The sequence below is a fragment of the Phodopus roborovskii genome, unplaced genomic scaffold (assembly GCF_943737965.1).
Source record: "Phodopus roborovskii unplaced genomic scaffold, PHOROB, whole genome shotgun sequence".
Classification (NCBI taxonomy): Eukaryota; Metazoa; Chordata; class Mammalia; order Rodentia; family Cricetidae; genus Phodopus; species Phodopus roborovskii.
In genome coordinates, this window is record NW_026125489.1 from 85,936 (window position 1) to 105,855 (window position 19,920).

Genomic DNA, 19,920 nt, shown 5'->3' on the forward strand with positions numbered 1-19,920 from the left:
GATAATATATAAGCTGTAGAATGACAGAGACAACTCACTGCCTGGTCAGACATCCCAAGTTCTTTTCTAATGTTCCATCTTCAGCCTATAGGCCATAGTGTGTCTGGCAGACTCCTCAGCAAAGCAGGAAATTTTAAACTGTCCACCTGCATTGGCAGTTTGTCAGTCACTTTTCTCTGTGTCCTGTAGACTGTCTGGCAGACTCTTCCCTGTAGCAGGAACCCTGTAGCAATGTCCATCTTGTATCAGCAGTCATTTTCCTGTGGGCCCTGCATGTCCAGTTTATATAGCATAAAGTCAAACAGTCCAGACAAGAGCAGTATCTTGCCCATATTGGAAGTAAACTTCATAACGAGTTCCTTTGATGTTCATCTTCCTTTCTGACACAAATGGTGTTTCCGGGAGTGATTGTGCCTCGCTGTTAAGAGAAACCCTAACCCATTTTAAATGCCTTATTCTGTAGGTCTTTGAAAGGATTGAAGAATGTCTATCCATCTTAAATACATCCCTGTATATTTAGAAAATCTAACTAACTTAACTCTAAATTTTGACTATTATAGGTAACTATCTACAATTTGTGTTAAATTATATATTACATTTCTAAGTAAGCCAATACCTAAACAAGAGGAAAAATATACATAATGGCTTCAGGTTGGTGAGGGCACTTGGCATTCAGAGACATCTTGACATTTTCTTGTGTGAGGCTCCCATCTGGTGGACAAACAGCATAGGTGCAAAGTTTTGTGTTTTAAAGCAGATGTTTGGGATGGCCAACAGGCAATGCAGTGTGTTTTCTTTGTTTTCTATTTGAATAGATTTAACTTTCTTTCAAATTTCTATATGCATGGGCTTGAATACCTTTTGAATGAGAATTTGTTCTTGGTGAATAAATACTTTTGATATAGCTGCTGGGTTTTATTTGTTTGTTTGTTTGTTACAATCTGTAATGGATTGCTTAAAAAGATGGCCCAAAATCCTTCCCATTCCAAGTCTTTGTACTGCATGATTTTGTCATCCCATTAAATGTGGAGTCTGCCCCTCATATTTTGAGTAAAGTTTGGATTGTTCTATATACAATAAGTGAGGACGATATTATACTACTTTGTGAAGTCATTGCAGCTTTGGTTTTTATTAAATTTCCTTATAAGAAAGTCATACTGGATACTGAAATATATAACAACCCATCCTTACACACACAGAGAGAGATAGAGAGACAGAGAGGGAGGGAGAGAGGGAGAGAGCGCATCCATGAGACCTTCAAGACGAAGGTATAGGTCACATCATTAATCCCTTGCCCCCTCTGTCTTTTGAGACACTCAAGATAAAGCACAGACTTTTGTGGAAAACCACCTTAGCTCAAGTTAGTCTTAAATTTGCTAACTTTCTTCCACAGCGCTCTGGTTCTGTGATTAAAGGCCTAGACATCAGGACTGGATCCATAACTTAAAAATTCAACTACATGTACTACCTCCTTGCTTCCTATGTATATGTCTCAATAAATGATCACATAGATACAAATATACAGACCTACAGGTACAGTAAAAGAGAAACAAGAGCGGTGAGCATTCCAAACTATAGAGAACTTGCTTTAAATGTGTTTCTAGGCAAATAACACTGAAAATGTAGACTACTAATTGGGAAATTTTTGGTGTAGATGGTTTATTAGAGAGTACATACCTGTACAAAGTGATATGATCTCCAAGACAATGGGTAACCTAATGCTATTTTCTTTGCTATCCTAGTAGAGAGGTTGGTCTAATCTTGTCCAATTGTAATCCATTAAGTCTGGTGGGACCCTTGATTCTCCATTTCCAGCAGCAGCTTCTCATAATAGTATACATTCTTAATGCTAAGGTTCTGCAAAATGTCCTCTGGGACAGTGGCATTTGAATGGTGATCACCTGAGAGTCAGATTCTTGTTGGAGATGCATGTTCATGGTCCCTGTTCAGATCTACTGAGAAAGAAACCATGAACTGAGATCCAGATGTTTGTAATGTCTGGATATTCTGATATATGCTAAGTCTGAATGCCACTTACTTAGAAAAGCATTATCTAGCTGCAACTGTGGAATTTTAAAAAAATAATCAGCTATGGATTACATGCCATACTAGTAAAATAATTGTACTATGGGATAAGTTCCACTGGGGATATTCATGCATTTTCACTGAAGAGAGAATGTATCCACACATTGAAATGCAGCCTGACACACAGGCCCACTTACTTCTTCAGTCTTCTCCAAGGGAAGTGTGGTAGAAGTAGGGGTGTCTGGCTCTGCTGGGCCAGTGGCATTCCTTCGCTTCTTCTTCCCTGTGGCTTTGTATCTGTGAACAAGATCCCATCATAACCAATGGGAGATAGGAGCAAGGAAAGGTACAGGGTAGAAAAGAGTTAAAAGAAGGTTGAGGACTGAGTGCATTCCAGATATATTCTTCTTTTTCCTTGTCAGACATCTGGTTGTAAGGTATGACTTATATAACTACAGTCAATGAGTGGAAACATGCATGTGACTTTTATTGTAAATGATCACAGATTTTCTGTATGACAAGGATTTGAAAGCTTTTCCAAAAATACTGGCACTTGATGACAGTGCCTATAGGTACATCAAGGCCAAAGGAATGTTAAATTTTAGATGGTCCATGGTGGAAAGAATATGAAGAAATAGATGGGTCAATATCTGAAGCTTGAACAATCCCTTCTCAAAAACTGTGGTTACCTAGAATCACAAAATCTGCTTGTAAAATAACTCTAAGTTGTTTGCATATACTTGCATTAGTTTTGCTTGGTGTCTGTTCTTGGAAGAACTTTTCCACGTCAGTATGTATCTATAGGTCCATGTTATGACCAATGGATAGCTGATTGTGTAAGAAAGGACTGTGCTAGCTACATAGTTTGCATTGTTCACAAAAGTATGTAAAAAATCCTTTATTGTTCTAACCATATCTAGATATAGAAAGAAAGAGAAACCAAGTGTGAGTCTAGGAAAAACCCACACCCACAGTTAAATGGTTAAAACTCTGAGGTCTGGAACCAAAACTTCTAGATATTAATGGTTACCTATACATAGAAAAGATGCATCTCATTAACATTCAATTTCACTTATATGAAAAACATTAAAAACATCAGTGCATATTTCATGAGAAACTGAACTCTCTCAAAATAATGGACCTGTTTTTATCTATGTCTATATTGGCACACTTAATAAAAGTTTCTGAATATTCTCAAATTGTGTTTTATTTGGCCCAATGAGAACAAGACAATGGATTTGCTCCAGATCACTATGTCTTTATCCTCTGGGCAAGAATCCAGAGCAATCCATATGTTGCTTTTCCTTTACCTCCAGAAACTCACCTGCTCCACGTCAGAAGCATCCTGAAGCTGCTGAGTTAGAGATTGGTGTAGCACATGTCTGGCTTGGCTCTGTTTTTGTTTCTTTTGGATGGTGAACAAGTCCAGTGATTTAGTCTTCTTGTCCAAGGAAGGACTTTGAAATAGGCTCTTTCTTGCTTTGCTTTTTCTTTCCCATGGACTCTCTGGCTTCTCATTATCGGCCCGTAGGCCCCACAGCTCTCTCCTTACCTGTGCAGAGTCTGTACTGCACTGTGGACCTGCCCTGGCTAGAGCATGAACACAGCACACATCTCCCTGAGTTTCTTCTTTAGGGTGGAAAACATATGGAAATGAACAACTGGACAGCTCTGTATTTCTCAGTGGTGGCACAGACTCTTGCTGAGTGGCTTGCCCTTGTACAGGGCCTTGCTGGAGACCTAGCTTTTCTCCTTTCACTCTGTCCATCATTTCCCACACAACTTGGTCCAAACTGTTCCTTTTGTGGTGGTTGTGAGATGGTGACAGCCGATCTCGGGAACCTGTATACAGGCACATTTTAGAGATTGCCTTCCGAAGACGTTCTCTGGGTGAGTGAGGTTTAGGTTCTGGAGCCAGAATCCTTATGGACGGCACATCAGTTGGGTCACAGTTCCAGAACATATTGGATGGTGTGAACTTTTGGACGGGTGTTTTAGACACATAAGAGTAGAGACAGAAGAAAGCATCAGCAGTGACAGCCAGAGTTTGCACTTGCTTAAACCGGCCTAAATACAAGGAATAAAGATGGTGACTCCAGGAGCTCATCAGCAAATTACATTTTTAATATGTGTACTCAAAAGCCTTCCCAAAACTGCAATTTCAGAGACAAGTACCAATTTATCCATTGGCGGTCCTCCAATTAAGATTTCAGGTACCCAGAACTTCCTTTGTTTGCAAACTTCATAGCACCAGTAAATAACCCAACAATGAGATCTTAAACTGTAATAATATGTAAGGATTTTGTGCTGATTTGATTCAGCTCATGGACAAAAGGCCTAAGCAAAACATTGATGGCCCTAGGTTTCCTGAAGATTGTTTCTTTAAGAGGGAAAAGCATATACTAAAGTTCTCCACTTTTGGAAAAATATAAATGAGAATGTAACAAACAAAGGACAAAGTTAACCAAGAAAAAAAAAATAGGGTATGGAGCCACTGTTGCATATGAGAGGGAAAGGAAGGTAAGGGAAAAAAGCGTGGATCCATCTGAAGTAACACTTACTGGCCAGCATCAGGCAGGGATCCTCCATCTCAATTCTCTGCATCTGAGATTTCAGGAAGAGCTGGAAGTCAATGCCCTTGGCCTGAGAGGGGTTGGTGAAAAATCTTGCAGGGATACGAGATGTATCTTTGTGGTCCTCATGGCCAAAGCCCAGGCTGAAGAGGACATCTTCTGCATCTTCCTGTACCTGGTCCAAAATCTCTGAGATACTAAAGAGAGAGAGAGAGTTTTGATACATAGGACAACTTGGAGATAGGTATGAATTAATAATATATTTGTTGGTTTGAGAAAGAATGGCCCTGTAGGCTCATATATTTGAAAATTTAGTCACCACTGAGCATTAGTATTTGAAAGGATTAGAAGGTGTGGCCTTGTTGGAGGGAGCATGTCACTGGGGATGGGATTTGAGGTTTCAAAACTCCAGGCTAGGACCAAGCTCTCTCTCAGCCCGTATTCAGGGTGTGGCTCTAGGCTATGGCTCCAGCACGCACCGTGCATGCTGCCATTTTCCACCGTGACAATGGACTAAATTTTCTGACACTGTAAGCCAGCCCTGATTGAGTGCTCTCTTTTATAGGAGTTGCTTTGGTTATGGTGTCTCTTCACAGCATTAGAACAGTGACTAGGACAATATTTAATAATAGTATCAAGGCTGGCATTTTCCCCCTGAGCATTTCTCTATACTCTATTGTGGTTTTGAGAAGAGCTTTTACTATTCGAACCTCATTTCTGTGGAGCATGAGGGGTATATTCTGGATCTGTTTTTTTTTTTTTTAACTATTAGCATAGGGATTTGAACTGTTTCTAGAGCTGAAAACGAATTTAAATAAATATGGAAATGGCTTGAAAATGAAGAGCAATACAGAGTCAATGTATGCCTACATTGCTAACTGGTCAGTTCCCAATCTGGATTTTTCTAGGTGATTTGCAGCTTATGTGTCACTGTCTTTGCCTTAGTGGTTATGTGAGAGAGCTAAACAATTAGAGTGTAAAGACCATAGATCTTATAGCACTCTCATTCTGAACTTAGGTACACTCAATAACTGATTTAGAGAGGTGTCCTTCCTTCTGGCACTTTGTTCATCTGGAGAAGTGCTATTTCACAGAAGACTAAATACTTCCCCTCCCCTTATCACACCTATGCTCATTCTGGCACCACACTGAGTATATTTGACACCTGTATTCAATGTTTGTGTTTCAACGATGGAGGTGAGGTGTGTGGAATGTATGGGGCTCAAGCTATCACTATTTTTCTTTTTCAGAAAGGATGACAGAATTTTTTTTTTAAATCAAAATTGGGGCCATTTTGTTAATTAGGATCTGGATTGTGAAGTCCACGAACCTATCCTTATGTAGTCAGTTCCATGTTCCTTCTATCTACACCATTGCATGTTTCCTTATCTGTGAGTTGCTGACATAGATTTACTTGATCTTTGCTCACAACCATGCTAGAATCATTTTGCCAAACCAGCAAATCCCTAACTGAATTTTAAATGCTTATCTTTATACCCACAAATAAGTGCAGTCCTCATGATTCATCAAGGAACTTGGAATTTTTCTGTGAGATTCTGTCCCCTAGCCTGAACAAGAACAACAGCAGTAGACATGTCAAAGTGGATGGAAGGAAGCCATGGGGCCTCACACACAAAGAGCTAATGAATGCTAAGAACAGGAGAAATAGTCTTCCACTGAGATGAGCATACTATATTGTTAACCATTACTAATGGTCAGCCCTGAAAACATACATGCAAGCATTATACAGACTGAGCACACACACATACACACACCAGCAATTAATAAAAAACATGCCAAGAGTTTGAAAGAGATCAAGGAGAAATATCTGGGGGGGCATTTGTAGGAAGCAAAGGGCAAGGGGAATGATTTGATAACTTTATAATTTCAAAAATAGAAGGAATAATTTTTAAAAATCTAGGTATCTGTGATGGCTATTCTTGGCTGTCAACTTGATTTCATCAGGAATTAACTGAAGTCCAAAAATAGAGGGCACACCCGTGAAAGAGTGTTTTGTTTTGTTTGCTTGATTGTTTTGCTTAATTTGAAGTGGGATGATCTACTTCTGATCTGGTTCTTTGAGCCAGAAAGACACATCTTTAATGCAGATCTTTTGAACTGGGAAAACATACGTCTAATCTGGGTCACACCATCTGCTAGAAGTCTGCCTATGCAAGAACATGAAAGAAGGAAGCTTTTGTTCTTTGCCTGCTCGCTCTTGCCTCCCTAGCAAGTTGATTCCTTCACTAGCATTACTGCCTACTTCTTTGGGATTCCAGAATATACTGGAGACCAGTTGAGACATCCAGCCTGTAAGTCAGTCTAATAAATACCCTTTCTATATATAGGGAGAGATTCATTCTATAAGTTCCATTACTCTAGAAAACTCTGACTAATACAGCACCTGAATCCTACTTTTTTGTTTGTTTGTTTGTTTGTTTGTTTTTTGAGACAGGGATTCTCTGTGTAGCTTTGAAGCCTATCCTGGAACTCTTGAAGAGCTCTTGCAGACCAGACTGGCCTCAAACTCAGAGATTCTCCTGCCTCTGCCTTCCAAGTGCTGGGATTAAAGGTGTAGGCCACCACCACCTGGCCTGAATCCTACTTCTATACATTCCTATTTAACTGAGTTCCATGTAGGTAGGATTAGTCACATGCAAGTAAAATGTTAAGTCTCCGTATCATGTCTCAAATTAAAACTTTGTCCCCAAATTTCTAACATTCTCATTATATCCCACTTATTTCTAACACTTTCTATCTTGTTTTAGATTTATTTGTATGTGTGTCTTGTCCATTCTATGGACTCTCAAGACAAACTGTGCTTCATATTTTCAAGTTCTGTAAGTTAATCCCTGGTCTGAACAAAGCTTGGTATTGCTTTTTATCAATAAATTAGTTGATTACAAAATACAAAAGGTTTATTGAATACCTATTATACATCTAGATTCTGTGACAGTACTGTTATTTCACCTCTTGGAGTATATGATCAGTGGAAGAAGGTACCTGTGTTTCATACACAGCATCGGTATCTGAGATGAAGCTTCCCCTGCATCTCCCTCACCCCTATTCTTGGTACAAACACCATCACATTTCTTGATTGTATATAGAGAATGCATAAAAGCTCCAGTATGCAGACCCAAAGCTCATTCTTCACTGCCTCTCATTCTTTAATGAACTTAACTCTCCAAAATTTTCTACCTACCTTGAACTGGTTTTGTTGGTCCCACCAGTCATGCTGCTGGAAGCCAAACTACAGCCAAGATCAAGTAACCGGCAAGGCCTGGGTGTCTGGAGGAAATTCCTGCAGATATCAAAGTTGATGTCATTCAGCTCCAGTTTCTAATCTATACCTGACCTCAAGCTCCCCCTCAGTATAGGTATACTTTTCCTATACTGAGGAAAACTAGACTATGCCTTCCTTTGTTGGTTAGAAAGTGTTCCTCTTTGCCTCTTTGCTTAAAATTTCTGATTGTCTACCTCTTTCAGTTCATTGTCCCCTTGGGAGACACCATTCAAACTGTCTGAACTTCATACTTACCTGGAAAAGATGTTTCCGTTGGTGGCCAATAATGTGGCTGGATAGGAACAGAAAGGTAAAAACAAGTTAGAAGGGAAAATGAAAAGCATCTGTGTTGTTTCTATGGCTATACAATAGCTCCACTGTTTCCCTCTATTATTACTGCACATCAGCTCAATGGCACAGAGTTTGGGATGTCAATCTCATCTAACATAGCCTTAGAAGTGCAGCAGACATGTCAAGAAAACACCTAGCCTGGAGTCTGAACTTATGATTTATAATTGAAGTCTAGTCAATGGCCTCTTTGACCTGAGCATGAGGGTCACTCAGATCTTTAGGATCTTGTTCCTGCCCATCATATGGGTCTTTTTTTTTTTTTTTTACAAGTCTCTGGAGATATTGGTAAGATGAAGTGCTTCTATCTTTTATCAAAAACCTTATCCTCTGAAGCAAAATCTTCTCCTTAAAACCACTTATCAAGGGTGGGGATATAGCTCAGTGACAGAGCTTTTGCCGAGTAGGATGGAGCCCTGTGTCTGATGCCCAATATAAAGAAGATGAAGTAGAAGAGGAGAAAGAAGCTCTCACATTTCTTTGGGTTTCTTTGGCTTTTGGGGCTTCTAACAGAGAAAAGAAGTCATAGGGATGAGTATATAGCAAATTTAACGATGCTTTGATATTAGCCCCTCAAGCACCACAAAAACGTTGTCAGAAATCATAATAGGCAGGTGAAGAAATATTTCTAAACCTGGGATACTTTCTGTGTTTATCCTATATCAAAACAAACAAGTAACAACAACAAACAAACAAAAAATCAAACTATTCTTTCCCTTCAGATAGAACCCCAGGAAGACCTTGATACTTTCTACCCTACCATTAAATCATACCATGTGATCCTTCTGCACTAATCCCAACATCATACAGCTGTGCCACTCACCCTCTGCTCCAAGACTCAAGTCATCTTCAAAGCTGGTCCCGTGGCTGGAGAACCCTTCCAAAAAAATAAATAAATAAAATAAAAAAATAAAACACACACACACACACACAGAAAAGTTACAGAAAATAGTCAGTACACAATACATGCATACACACACACACACACACACACACACACACAGCTGCATAGCATCCAAGAAGAAAAGAAAATAGAACAGCTCACCATTGCAGTTGGGTTGTCCTGCTTCTTCAGAAAGTCCTTCTTCAGTGTCTCTAAGGCCAAAAGGAAAAAACAAAAATCACATTTTCATGTCTTTCTTCAAATAACTTCCACATGTTCACATAATTTTTTTTTCAGTCAGAATCAGCACTATTGGATTTGCTTTCATATTGAAGACAATTAGGCTATGGTTACTCGACTGACAGGTTTATAGAAGTAGTGACGAAGGCCTGAGATTGGAACGTGTTGTAAAACTCAATGTGCTGCTCTTGTCATGGCCATGTAGCTTGAAGTTGGTTTTGCAATGGTTTGTCACTCTTTACCCAGGGCAGGCTCCAAAGGTCTCAAAAAAAAAAAAAAAAAAAAAAAAAAAAAAAAAAGAAAGAAAAGAAAAACTACAGAAGTAAAATTGGGAAAATTTTGTTAACAGGACAGAGGTTTTTGATGCCATGATTTCTATCACTTCCTAGTGATCTAATAGCTAGAATTTGACAATTTCTGATATCATAATTTCCATATAACATATACAAATGTCAAAGTTTTCAGGCTTTTGTCAGTTCACCATATCTACCCACATCCTTTTACTTTTCTAGCATCCACACTCTTACTTGAGGTAACAGAAGAAATTGCATCCTGTTGGATAGCTTTAGGTTTTGTAATGATGCCTTATCACACAGTCACCATTGTGATCAGAAGAACAAACAGAAATCAACATAACAGATAGTAAGAAGCAACAGCAGTTTGATAAAACAAAACAAATTCCCACGATCTGAATTATGTAAGCAGAGCTTTAAGATGTGATCAGAGCACCTGGGATTCACTTTTGGCTTCTCATAATTTACATATTAAGTAACACAATAATATACTTATTGGATATAACTTTTAAAAGAAGAAAAATGGAAAAATTTTCAGGTTAAAAACTCATCAACTCAGAGCATTATTTTTATTTTTTTATTTAATTTATTATTTTACATGTCGATCCCAGTTCCCCCTCCCTCCCTCCCTCCCTCCCTTTTACCCTTTCTGCCCTCTCACATGCACCCTAACCACCCTCCCCTCCCATCCCCCCACCCCAATTCCATATGTAGGGTAATGCCATCCAGTTGGGGTCATGTAGATCTGACAGGTCATGTGAAGTAGGGACTAGGGCTTCTCTCCTGTCTCTAGGTTAAGGCAGTTATCCTTCCATGGGGGATGTGTTAACAAGGTCCTTTTGTGCACCAGGGATACATCCTGGCTCCACTGTCTGAGGTCCCTTAGACTGCTCAGTCCTTCTGGATGAGACCCATATTCAGGGGTGCCTGAGTCAGTCCCATGCTGGCCCGTTAGCTCCTCCTTGTTCAGGTCAGCTGTCTCTATGTGTTTCTGCAGCCTGGTCTTGTCCTCTCCATCTGCATCTGGGTTCTAATTTGACTCAGTGTTTATGTATGGGTGTTTGCTTCTGTTTCCAACAGGTATTAGATGAGGGCTCCATGGATAAGTTAGTTGTTGATCTCACTATCCGGGAAGAGCATTTATGATAGCCTTTCCACGGATGCTCAAATTGTTAGTTGGCGGCAGTCTTGTAGTTCTCTAGACCTTTCTTTGTGTTCAATTTTATCTTCAAACCAATATTGGATTCCTCTTTTATGTTCTCTCTCTCTCTCAGAACATTATTTAAAAAAAATAATTTACCTTTTCTTAGTTAACAACACAACTTTTAAAATCAAACATGCAACGAATACATGCTGTGACTTGTCAAGTCTAATTCCAATTACAGTAGTTAATGGGGATGGGGGGAGAAATGTCTAACTTTTCACAGTCATGCCTGGAAGAAATAACAGAAAGTTGAATGCACATGTCCTCCATGAAAATCAGAAGTACTGGATGGAGTCAAAACTAGAAAAAATATAACAGTGCAGTCTTTTTCATGATCTTGGTTCCTTTTGCCTGCACTCTGTCCTACCTCATCACCTTATTTTCAAGTACTATTTCTAGGCATTACTACCTTTGGAGGCCATAAAGGATAAGCCCTTTCCTCATAATCAGTTTTAGAAACCTACCTCTTGTTTCCCTAGTTATACTATAAAGGAAAATGCCATAACTGCCCCTTCTTAGGATCTAAAATAATACATCAAAAATGTCAGGGCTTCTTTGAGTTCCATTAATGGAATGTTAGTTATTTCTGGTCAAAATAATGGAATCTCAATTCTAACTCTGTTCTTGAGTGGAGATAGGACTTTCTGATCTGTTCCAGTGTTTAGAACATTGCATAATATTATTTCCTTTCTTAAGAGGTAATTATCTAAGCCTGTCAATTAGTTGACCAGAAAAGCACTTTGATTCTCCTGAGGACATGCTAAAGGATGGGAGAAATAATGAAGCAATGTATTCACATTTCCAGAAGCTCACCCATAATGCACTCTCTTCCAGAGCTTCTGCCATGGAGCACTGCTAACCCTGAATGTTTTTCTAGTTATAACTAAAAAAGACTATAACTTTTCTTATTCCTTCTTCCTCTCTCCTTTTCAGACACCAGCAAAAAGCCCAAGAATGATCTCTCTCACACTCTGAGCATACTAACTAATTCTCAACATGCCAGATCCTTCCACCTTGTTGCTATTTACCAACTTCTGTGCATGAACACAATGGATTTCTTGAACTATAACTCAACAGCATGTTATTTAATTGTTACAAAAATTACACCATGAAGTTTGCAGGATGGAACTAAAAGAGGTTATATTGAGTGAGGTAACCCAGACCACAAAAGACAAGCATCACATGTTCTCTGTCATCAGATACCCCGAATTCCATATCGTCAGTTGTAAGTACACATCCTGGAATAACTGTAGAAACCAAGAAAGTAAAAAGGGATCATTTCTGGGGTAGGTATGTGTGGGAGCAATAAAGAGGAGACTAGTGGGGTACAAGTAATCTGATGGGGAAAGTAGAAAAAAAAGGAAGGGCCCTAAAAATTAGAAAGGGGGAGGCGGATAAATACAGGAGGAACGTAAAACAAGAGTAAAGACATCTGAAAAGTCATAAGGAACCATACTATTAACTATTTCCTTAAAATGTTTTAAAATTATAAAATATGTCTATAGCTTGAGTAGAATTTTTTATCTAGACTGACAGTGCTCCCTCCAAGAGCCAAAGACCACCTAACAAAGATCTCAACACTAGACATGAAAAGCCCTCTTTGGAGTTGTTGGTCAAGATTGTCCATGAGACTCCCAAAGTATTACAAACTATTGCTATTGCCCTTGATTTCCTCCACCCAGAGGTGTAACGTAAATTCTTACTGCTGAAGATACCATGTACTTCAGACACATAGCCTAGAAGCTCTTAAACTGGAATTGACCAGAAAGCCTTCTCCCTGAGGACTAGCTTTCATGGCACAATAAAGTACCATGCAAGTTTCCAAAGGATGAAAAGTAACCAATATTCCTATCCAGCCATAGTGCCTATGAACGACAGCAAGGACCAGCTCTGCAGTATAATCCTAAAGATGCAGTAGTGGCACACATATCTTAGCAGTATTCAATAGTTTTCTAATTGGACTTGAAACCTGCTCAACAAGAGGAAAATCATGTCTGGTACTGGAAACCTATTCAACTACCCAAGGCTAGTGAAGTTATGGTTTGTGTAGGAGAACTTACAATCATCCCTTTGCTAATTATACTCATCATTATCCCTAATTACACTCATTAACAAAACTTTTGTTTGCAAAAGATGGAAACTATTGCAGAAAACTGTTACCAATACACTTGCAGGGTTTTGGATCCCAGTCCCAACTGATATTACTACAACGCAGCTTCTACACCTAAGGCTCAGGGATGGGGCACAATGACTGTAAAAACCAGAGGAACAGGGAGTTTCCTGTACGATTGCTTCTTCTATGAACGTCAGAGGCTATGCACACAAAGTCTCACCAACATGACTGCCTGAACATATGCTGAACAAGGACAACACTAATACGCATGCCAAAGTAGATGCAGGAAAGCCCATGAGGCCTCAGTCCTGCAAACACCAACTAAGAAATGCCAAGAGTGGGAAAATGGTTTTCTCTTGGAAGAGTTACATTTGTCCAAACTGATTCTCACTCTTTCCCTGTCTGTGAGTTCACAAGGACCATGTGATGGGAGATGCCATTCTGTAAATTTTTCTCATGTTGGTTAATGAATAAAGCACTGTTAGCTAATAGGAAAGGAAGGTAAGAGGGACTAGAAGACAAAAAGGAAATAGGAAGTAGTAAGGGGAGCCAAGATGGAGAGTCTGGAGAAAGCAGAATGCGGGCCAGCTCCCCGGTAAGAGAAATACATAGATCAGCAAAAACGGGTTAACACTTAAGACAGAGCTAGCTGATAAGAAACTAGTACCTGGCCAACAGAATTATATCTAATACAGAGTCTCGGTGTGTTAATTGGGGCTGGCACTACGGTGGGACAAGACTGGCGGAGGGCGGAGAAAACCGTACTCCATACAACCATGCACACCATCACAGTCATCCACCAGACACATCTTTGCTTTTGAGCACTTACCCACATCCCTGCAGCCAGTCCTCAATCTTATTGGGTGGATTCCCTAGAAAAAGTAGACACTGGGTAATTGTGGGAACAGAAGAAAACCGAACCTCCTCAAATAACTCATGCAAGTCACAGCATAACTCTTCTACCCATGGGGAGTGGGTTATGAAAGGGAAGTACTCAATGCAAAACTAATGAATATGTCTCTCCTCCCTGCCTCTCTTCTACTTCAGAAAATGGTAAGTTCCCAGTGTCCAGGTTACCTAATTTTCTGCTTTCTTTTCCCAAAGTTTGAGAATAGAGATGGTTCCTTCCCCAAAACTAAAAAATTAAAAGAAAAAAAGGACAAAAGAAAGAAATAGAAGGAAGGAAAGAAGGAAATGCCAAAAAAGTTCTATTCTTTTATTTCCTAATAAATAAGGGTGGGTTTATTGGTCCAGAAGGTTTTCTGTCAGACTATATTTCTGGTCTTTCTCTTTGAACATCAGATAATACCGGCAACTGCATCATTAAGCAAGAAAATCTTCAGAGAGACGTCTCAAAGGTTGTCAGAGTTGCAGCCTGAATCTTGGCATAAAATGTATGTAGTCTTGTTATATAAACAAACTTAATTCACAGACAAACCCTCTTCCTTTGACTCTTACAGAAGTTTCTCAGAATGGTGCAAAGGTGTCCCATTTTGTTTCCTAATCATTTGCCTGCCTCCTCCTCACACAATCCATATATCATGTGATACTATATCTCTCCCTTGCACTCACTGAAAGGAGTCATAAAGAGCCTCCAAGTCCCTACTAAACAGAGGCCCCTTTCCATCCTTTGTAGACATGTGCAAGATACAGGGGCTATCTATGTGATGCCCAGCAACTTCTTACCTTCCTGGAAAACATCATCTAGGCTGGAAGGCTCGGGATCCAGTGCATCCTGCAGGGCAGCTGCAGCCTCCTCTTCCAGTACCTGGGTTTGCCAGTTACGGCTCTGTTGTAGCCAGGCCCTTCGTTTCTCCCAGGATGTGGGGCTCAGCACAGATGCTTCCATGGTCCTGGGCCACTTTCAGGCCTTCCTGGAAGTTGAAACAGGAGGAAAATATTTCACCTTCTCTTCAGAATCCACTCCTTTCAGGGTGACTCTAATTTTCTGTCTGTATAAAGAGCCTGTTCTCTCTGCCAAATCAGGAAAGAAATGATGTGAGGCCATTTGCTGCTTCAACCCATCCACTACCACCAAAAAAGGGAATGCCCTGAGAAATCTAAGTACCAGGTCAAGGCTTTCAAGTCAGTGAGTCTAAAAGCTTCAAACATCACAGGAGTTAAGGGTCACTCAGGAAACTTATTTGACTTAAAGTATTTCTATTCCTCATGGTAGCTGAAATGTTCTATTATGAAACACATTTTTTAAAGCAGGCTTGTTAGCTCATACCTACAGCTCTAGCACTCAGAAGGCTGAGGTAGACCAATTAAGCTACAGGTCAAAAGAGACTCTGGTTTTGTTTTTTTGTTTTTTGTTTTTTGGTTTTTTTGTTGTTGTTGTTTACTCTTTAATATTTTGTCTCTCAGAATCTACCATTGCAATTAAAATATTTGAGGATCTAGGGAGAAACCTTACTCAGTTAAGTACATGGCACACAAGCATAAGGACCTAAATTCAGACCTCCAGCACCCACATATAAACTGAGTACAGGAGTAGGTCTCTAATCTTAGCTGTAGACACAGAGCTGGGAGGATGATTCCATGAAGTTTGCTCATTGGCTAGACAACCTAGTTAAATCAATTAGCCTCAGGTTCAGTGAGAAACCCTATCTCAAAGAATAAGATGAAGAGAGATTCAGGAAGACTTTGCTATTGACCTGGGGTCTACACACACAAACACACACATACACACTTACACATTACACATAAAATTTACATTTTATTTTTGTTTCTGTATTTGTTTGGTTTTCAACGTGATATCTTCTTTTCCCAAGAAAAGAAAGGAACCATAATAGAAACGAGGAGACACTGAACTTAATATCTTAGGCAATTAGAAGACTATGCATTCCAGGTGGTCACTTTCTAATTTGTGGACCTGATTTTCCACATTGACTGAGTTATTTACTCAGCTTGCCAATGCAATTGTCAGTCCATACAGTGATAGTTCATTTGACATCTCTGCATTCTTCCCCCAAATATATAATAGTGTCTCTAGGCACAGAGTCTGAGAAGAACAAAGGGAGAAGGATCATTCAGCCGTCCAGATAGAGCTTGAAAGGCAGACACTAGTGTGCACTCAGACACAGCCATAGGACTTTCAGGTCTTATTCTTCCATAGCTTCATCTTCAAAATCACACTTTAAATTGTTGAAGCCAGGGAAAATATAACAGAAAAATAAAGAAATTTCAAGAGCCTTCTTTTATGGCTAAAAAGCAAAGTCATTAGTGAAATGTTCAAAGGCTCTGGTACTAAAATAGCTATTTTTAAGAAGTACACTCTGAACACAAAATGTTCTGCTAGTGCAATAAGATTGTTTTAGTTGCTTTGTTTTGCTACAGATAAGATGTATACCAAGAAAGACAATGTATATTGTTGCTGTCTAACCTTGGTCTCTTCCCTTCAGGTCCAGTCCAGGATTTGTCTTCTACGGAAGGCAGCAGTGTGGGACTGTTATGCACTGTTATGCCTTTCAGGGACTATTCAACCACTTACCAGAGCTCAGGTCAAAGGAAATCTGCAAAGAGGATCAGCAGAGGAGACTTGTTGGCATTAAGTCATAGAAGATGAAACTGCCTCCAGAAAGAAGTCAGAAAGTCTCTATAAAGCCTGAATCAAAGTGTGTTTTCCTAGTCCTACCTTCCAAACTATTTAATAGGCTGCTTCTAGCCAGCCCAGAAAAGAAAATACCAAAGGCTGACTTGCCTATTTCTTTAATTCCCTTACATAAATCACAGGGTTCCTTGGTGCACAAGCATATTTTTGGTGGTTAGGAAAACTTAAAAGGAAGACAGCAAGGGAAGGGAAGCATGGGGAAAGGGAAGAATGGAAGAGGCAGGGACAGAAGGAGAGAGAGGAAAAAATGGAGTTTGAGGGAGTTGGGAGACACAGGGAGGTAACAGGGGAAGGAAGGAGTGAAGGGGAAGAGTGAGGGGATGAGAGAAAGAGAAAGAGGGAGGTGGAAATGGAGAAGAGGAAAGGACAGAGAAGGAGAGGAGGAACAAGAGGAGAAAGCAACATAGGGCTACCCTACTGTATTCTTGACACCTAACCCTTAGGACCAAACACCTCTGGAAGCAACTTGTTAGAGCTGACTCCCTAGCTGGGATGACAGGTAAAGGGTTTCAGCAACCTCTTTGGTAAGTCTCTAGTTTATGTTCCTCACAGCTTTGAAGTCCTCACTCACATAAGCTAGTTTCCTCTTCACTTCTTTTAGCTCTGGTTTTTCTTATACTTTTTCCTCTCCTTTTCCACTATAAGTATTTGCTGCACTCAACCCACAAAGCCAGTAATCCATTCTCAACACATTTCCTCTGGAAAGCCGGATGTAGCTTCTGCAGTTGACCTTAACTCTGGTCCCTGTGTGACTTCTCTGCTTGACTTTCCTTTCTGGTTATTATTATCAACATACATTACACTTTTATTAATCTCTTTCCTGTTTTATTTACTCTTCTAATTGGAACATAAGCTCCAGGGTCAGAGGTGTTTCCAATGTCTAAAACAGAATCAAACACATTGTTGGCTAAACATACACTCTAAATAAATGAGTGCTCCCTAGGTGACTATGTCCCATGGGATCCTAGAGTGTTTTACAATTCACCATAGACAAACTCAGCACTCAGGTTCAAGGCTTCCATTAGATGCAATTATGTGCTTGGGACAGAAAGTTGGAGGAACAGGAAAATGGGAATTAGTTTACCACAGGACCCGGCAATCCCCCTCTTAGGCATATACCCAAAGGATTCACATCAATGCAACAAAGACATCTGTTCAACTATGTTCATAGCAGCACTATTTGTAATAGCAAGAACCTGGAAGCAACCTAGATGCCCTTCAATTGAAGAATGGTTAATGAAGATGTGGCACATCTACACAATGGAATACTACTCTGCAGAAAAAAATAATGGTATCTTGAAATTCGCAGGCAAGTGGATGGCACTTGAAGAAACCATCCTGAATGAGGTAACCCAGTCACAAAAAGAGGAACACAGTATGTACTCACTCATATATGGATTTTAGACCTAGATCAAATGATCACCAGCATATAATTCACATCACCAGAGGAACTAGGATACAAGTTGTATTCTAAGAGATTCATATAAAGTCCCTCACAGAACTGGGAAGGGACAAGTCCCCCAGACCTCAGGTATAGTGGGGGAGGACAGCTAATGGAGAGAGAAGTAGGAGAAAATGAGAGGGAGGAGAGGAAGGCATGTGCGACCAGGAGGATTGAGCCTGGTTAGGAATGGAAAATAGGAAAGAGAGAGAGAGAGAGAGACAGAGAGAGAGAGACAGAGAGAGAGAGACAGAGAGAGAGAACATAAAAGAGGGAGCCAATATTGGTTTGAAGATAAAGTTGAACACAAAGAAAGGTCGAGGGAACTACAAGACTGCTCCCAACTAACAATCTCAGCTTCCGTGGAAAGGCTATCATAAATGCCCTTCCCGGAGAGTGAGATCAACAACTAACTTCTCCATGGAGTCCTCAACTAATGCCTGTTGAAAACAGGAGCAAACACCCATACATAAACACTGAGTCAAACTAGAACCCAGAAGCAGATGGAGAGGACAAGACCATGCGGTAGAAGTACATAGAGACAGCTTACCTGAACAAGGAGGAGCTAAGGGCCACTAGACTGATAGCTGGGAAGCCAACAGGGGTCTGACTCGGACCCCCCTGAATATGGGTCTCAGCCAGAAGGTCTGAGCAGCCTAAGAGACCTCAGACAGTGGAGCCAGGATGTATCCCTGGTGCACAAAAGGACTTTGCAAACATATCCCCCATGGAGGGATAACTGCCTTATTCTAGAGATAGGAGAGAAGCCCTAGTCCCTACTTCACAGGACCTGTCAGATCTACATGACCCCAACTGGATGGCATTCCCCTACATATTGTATTGTGGTGGGGGGTTGGGAGGGGAGGGTGTTCAGAGTGCATGGGAGAGGGTAGAGAGGGCAAAAGGGAGGGAAGGAGGGAGAGAGGGCTTGGGGGGAGGGAGGGAGGGAGGGAGAGGGAACTGGGATCGACATGTAAAATAATAAAAAAAAAAAAAAAAAAAAAAACGCTTTGACTCCAAAATTTAAGTTGAAGAACAAGTTACTGGGGAAAAAGTATTTCTATTTTTGTTTCCACAGAAAATGAAAAGATGTGGATTCCTTCCAGACTAATGTGGTTTGATCACACCAGACTGCCTGAAACAGAGTACAAGCTGATCCTACATTCCAAACATCTGGACAAAACAGCCCTACAGACTACAGCTAGGATATCTGAATCTTCTTCGAATCCCCCAAGACAGCGCCCCTTACCAGCAGGAAGTAGTTTGGAAAGAACGACGCCCAAATTCCCAAATATTGTGTATAAATGTTTGTTTTCATTTAATTGGACTTTGTTATATAAAATTAAATAAAAAATACTCTATATGCATAAAAAAAAAAGAAAGTTGGAGGAAAAAGGAGATGATATTTCTAAGACCCTATTCTGCTCTGAGAGTTCCTGCAATTGAGAATAGCATTTATATGTGCCTGAAAATGTTTTTTTCCTTGTCTATATATCCTGACACAGAAGTTTTACTTAAATGCCTACAGTAAAGTATACATGGAAACAGATGCTTAAAGCTTAAAGAGTTCCAAAGGAAGACTTACAAAACTGGCTATAATTACAGGCAGCAGAAAGAGCTCTATCATCCATTGCAAAGAACAGTCATTTTTCTGTCAATTTGGATGAGAATGGAATCATTTACTCACTTTGAAAGACAACTATGGCAAGGGCTGGAAAGATGGCTTAACCTCTAAACACTTTTCCTCAGAGCCTGTAGGGAAAAGCTGAGACCTGTACCAAATGCCTGTAATCTCAACACTGAGAGTGCACGTGCGGTGATTCCTAGGTCTTGCTGGCCAGCCAGTCTAGCAAATTCCACAGTCAGTGAAACAGACACACACACACACACACACACACACACAC

General features: G+C 40.1%; 1 protein-coding gene across 1 annotated transcript; it reads right to left on the reverse strand.

The window, feature by feature from the left end:
- Window positions 1-1,604: 1,604 nt before the first annotated feature.
- Window positions 1,605-14,831, reverse strand: Tespa1 (thymocyte expressed, positive selection associated 1). Its single transcript, XM_051176299.1, has 9 exons — window positions 14,649-14,831; window positions 13,792-13,834; window positions 9,275-9,324; window positions 9,053-9,106; window positions 8,137-8,173; window positions 7,801-7,899; window positions 4,587-4,795; window positions 3,350-4,092; window positions 1,605-2,322 (listed from the first exon to the last, which is right to left on the reverse strand). The coding sequence occupies exons 1-9, from the start codon at window positions 14,809-14,811 to the stop codon at window positions 2,227-2,229; spliced, it is 1,494 nt and encodes a 497-aa protein (XP_051032256.1). The 5' UTR covers window positions 14,812-14,831; the 3' UTR covers window positions 1,605-2,226.
- Window positions 14,832-19,920: the final 5,089 nt, after the last annotated feature.

Coding starts and splice junctions, on each gene's coding strand:
- Tespa1 (XM_051176299.1), bottom strand. CDS start 14,811: ATGGAAGCATCTGTGCTGAGCCCCACATCCTGGGAGAAACGAAGGGCC. Junction 9,107..9,274: donor AGGACAACCCAACTGCAATG/GTGAGCTGTTCT, acceptor TTTTTTTGGAAG/GGTTCTCCAGCCACGGGACC. Junction 4,093..4,586: donor TCCCTGCCTGATGCTGGCCA/GTAAGTGTTACT, acceptor CCTTGTATTTAG/GCCGGTTTAAGCAAGTGCAA.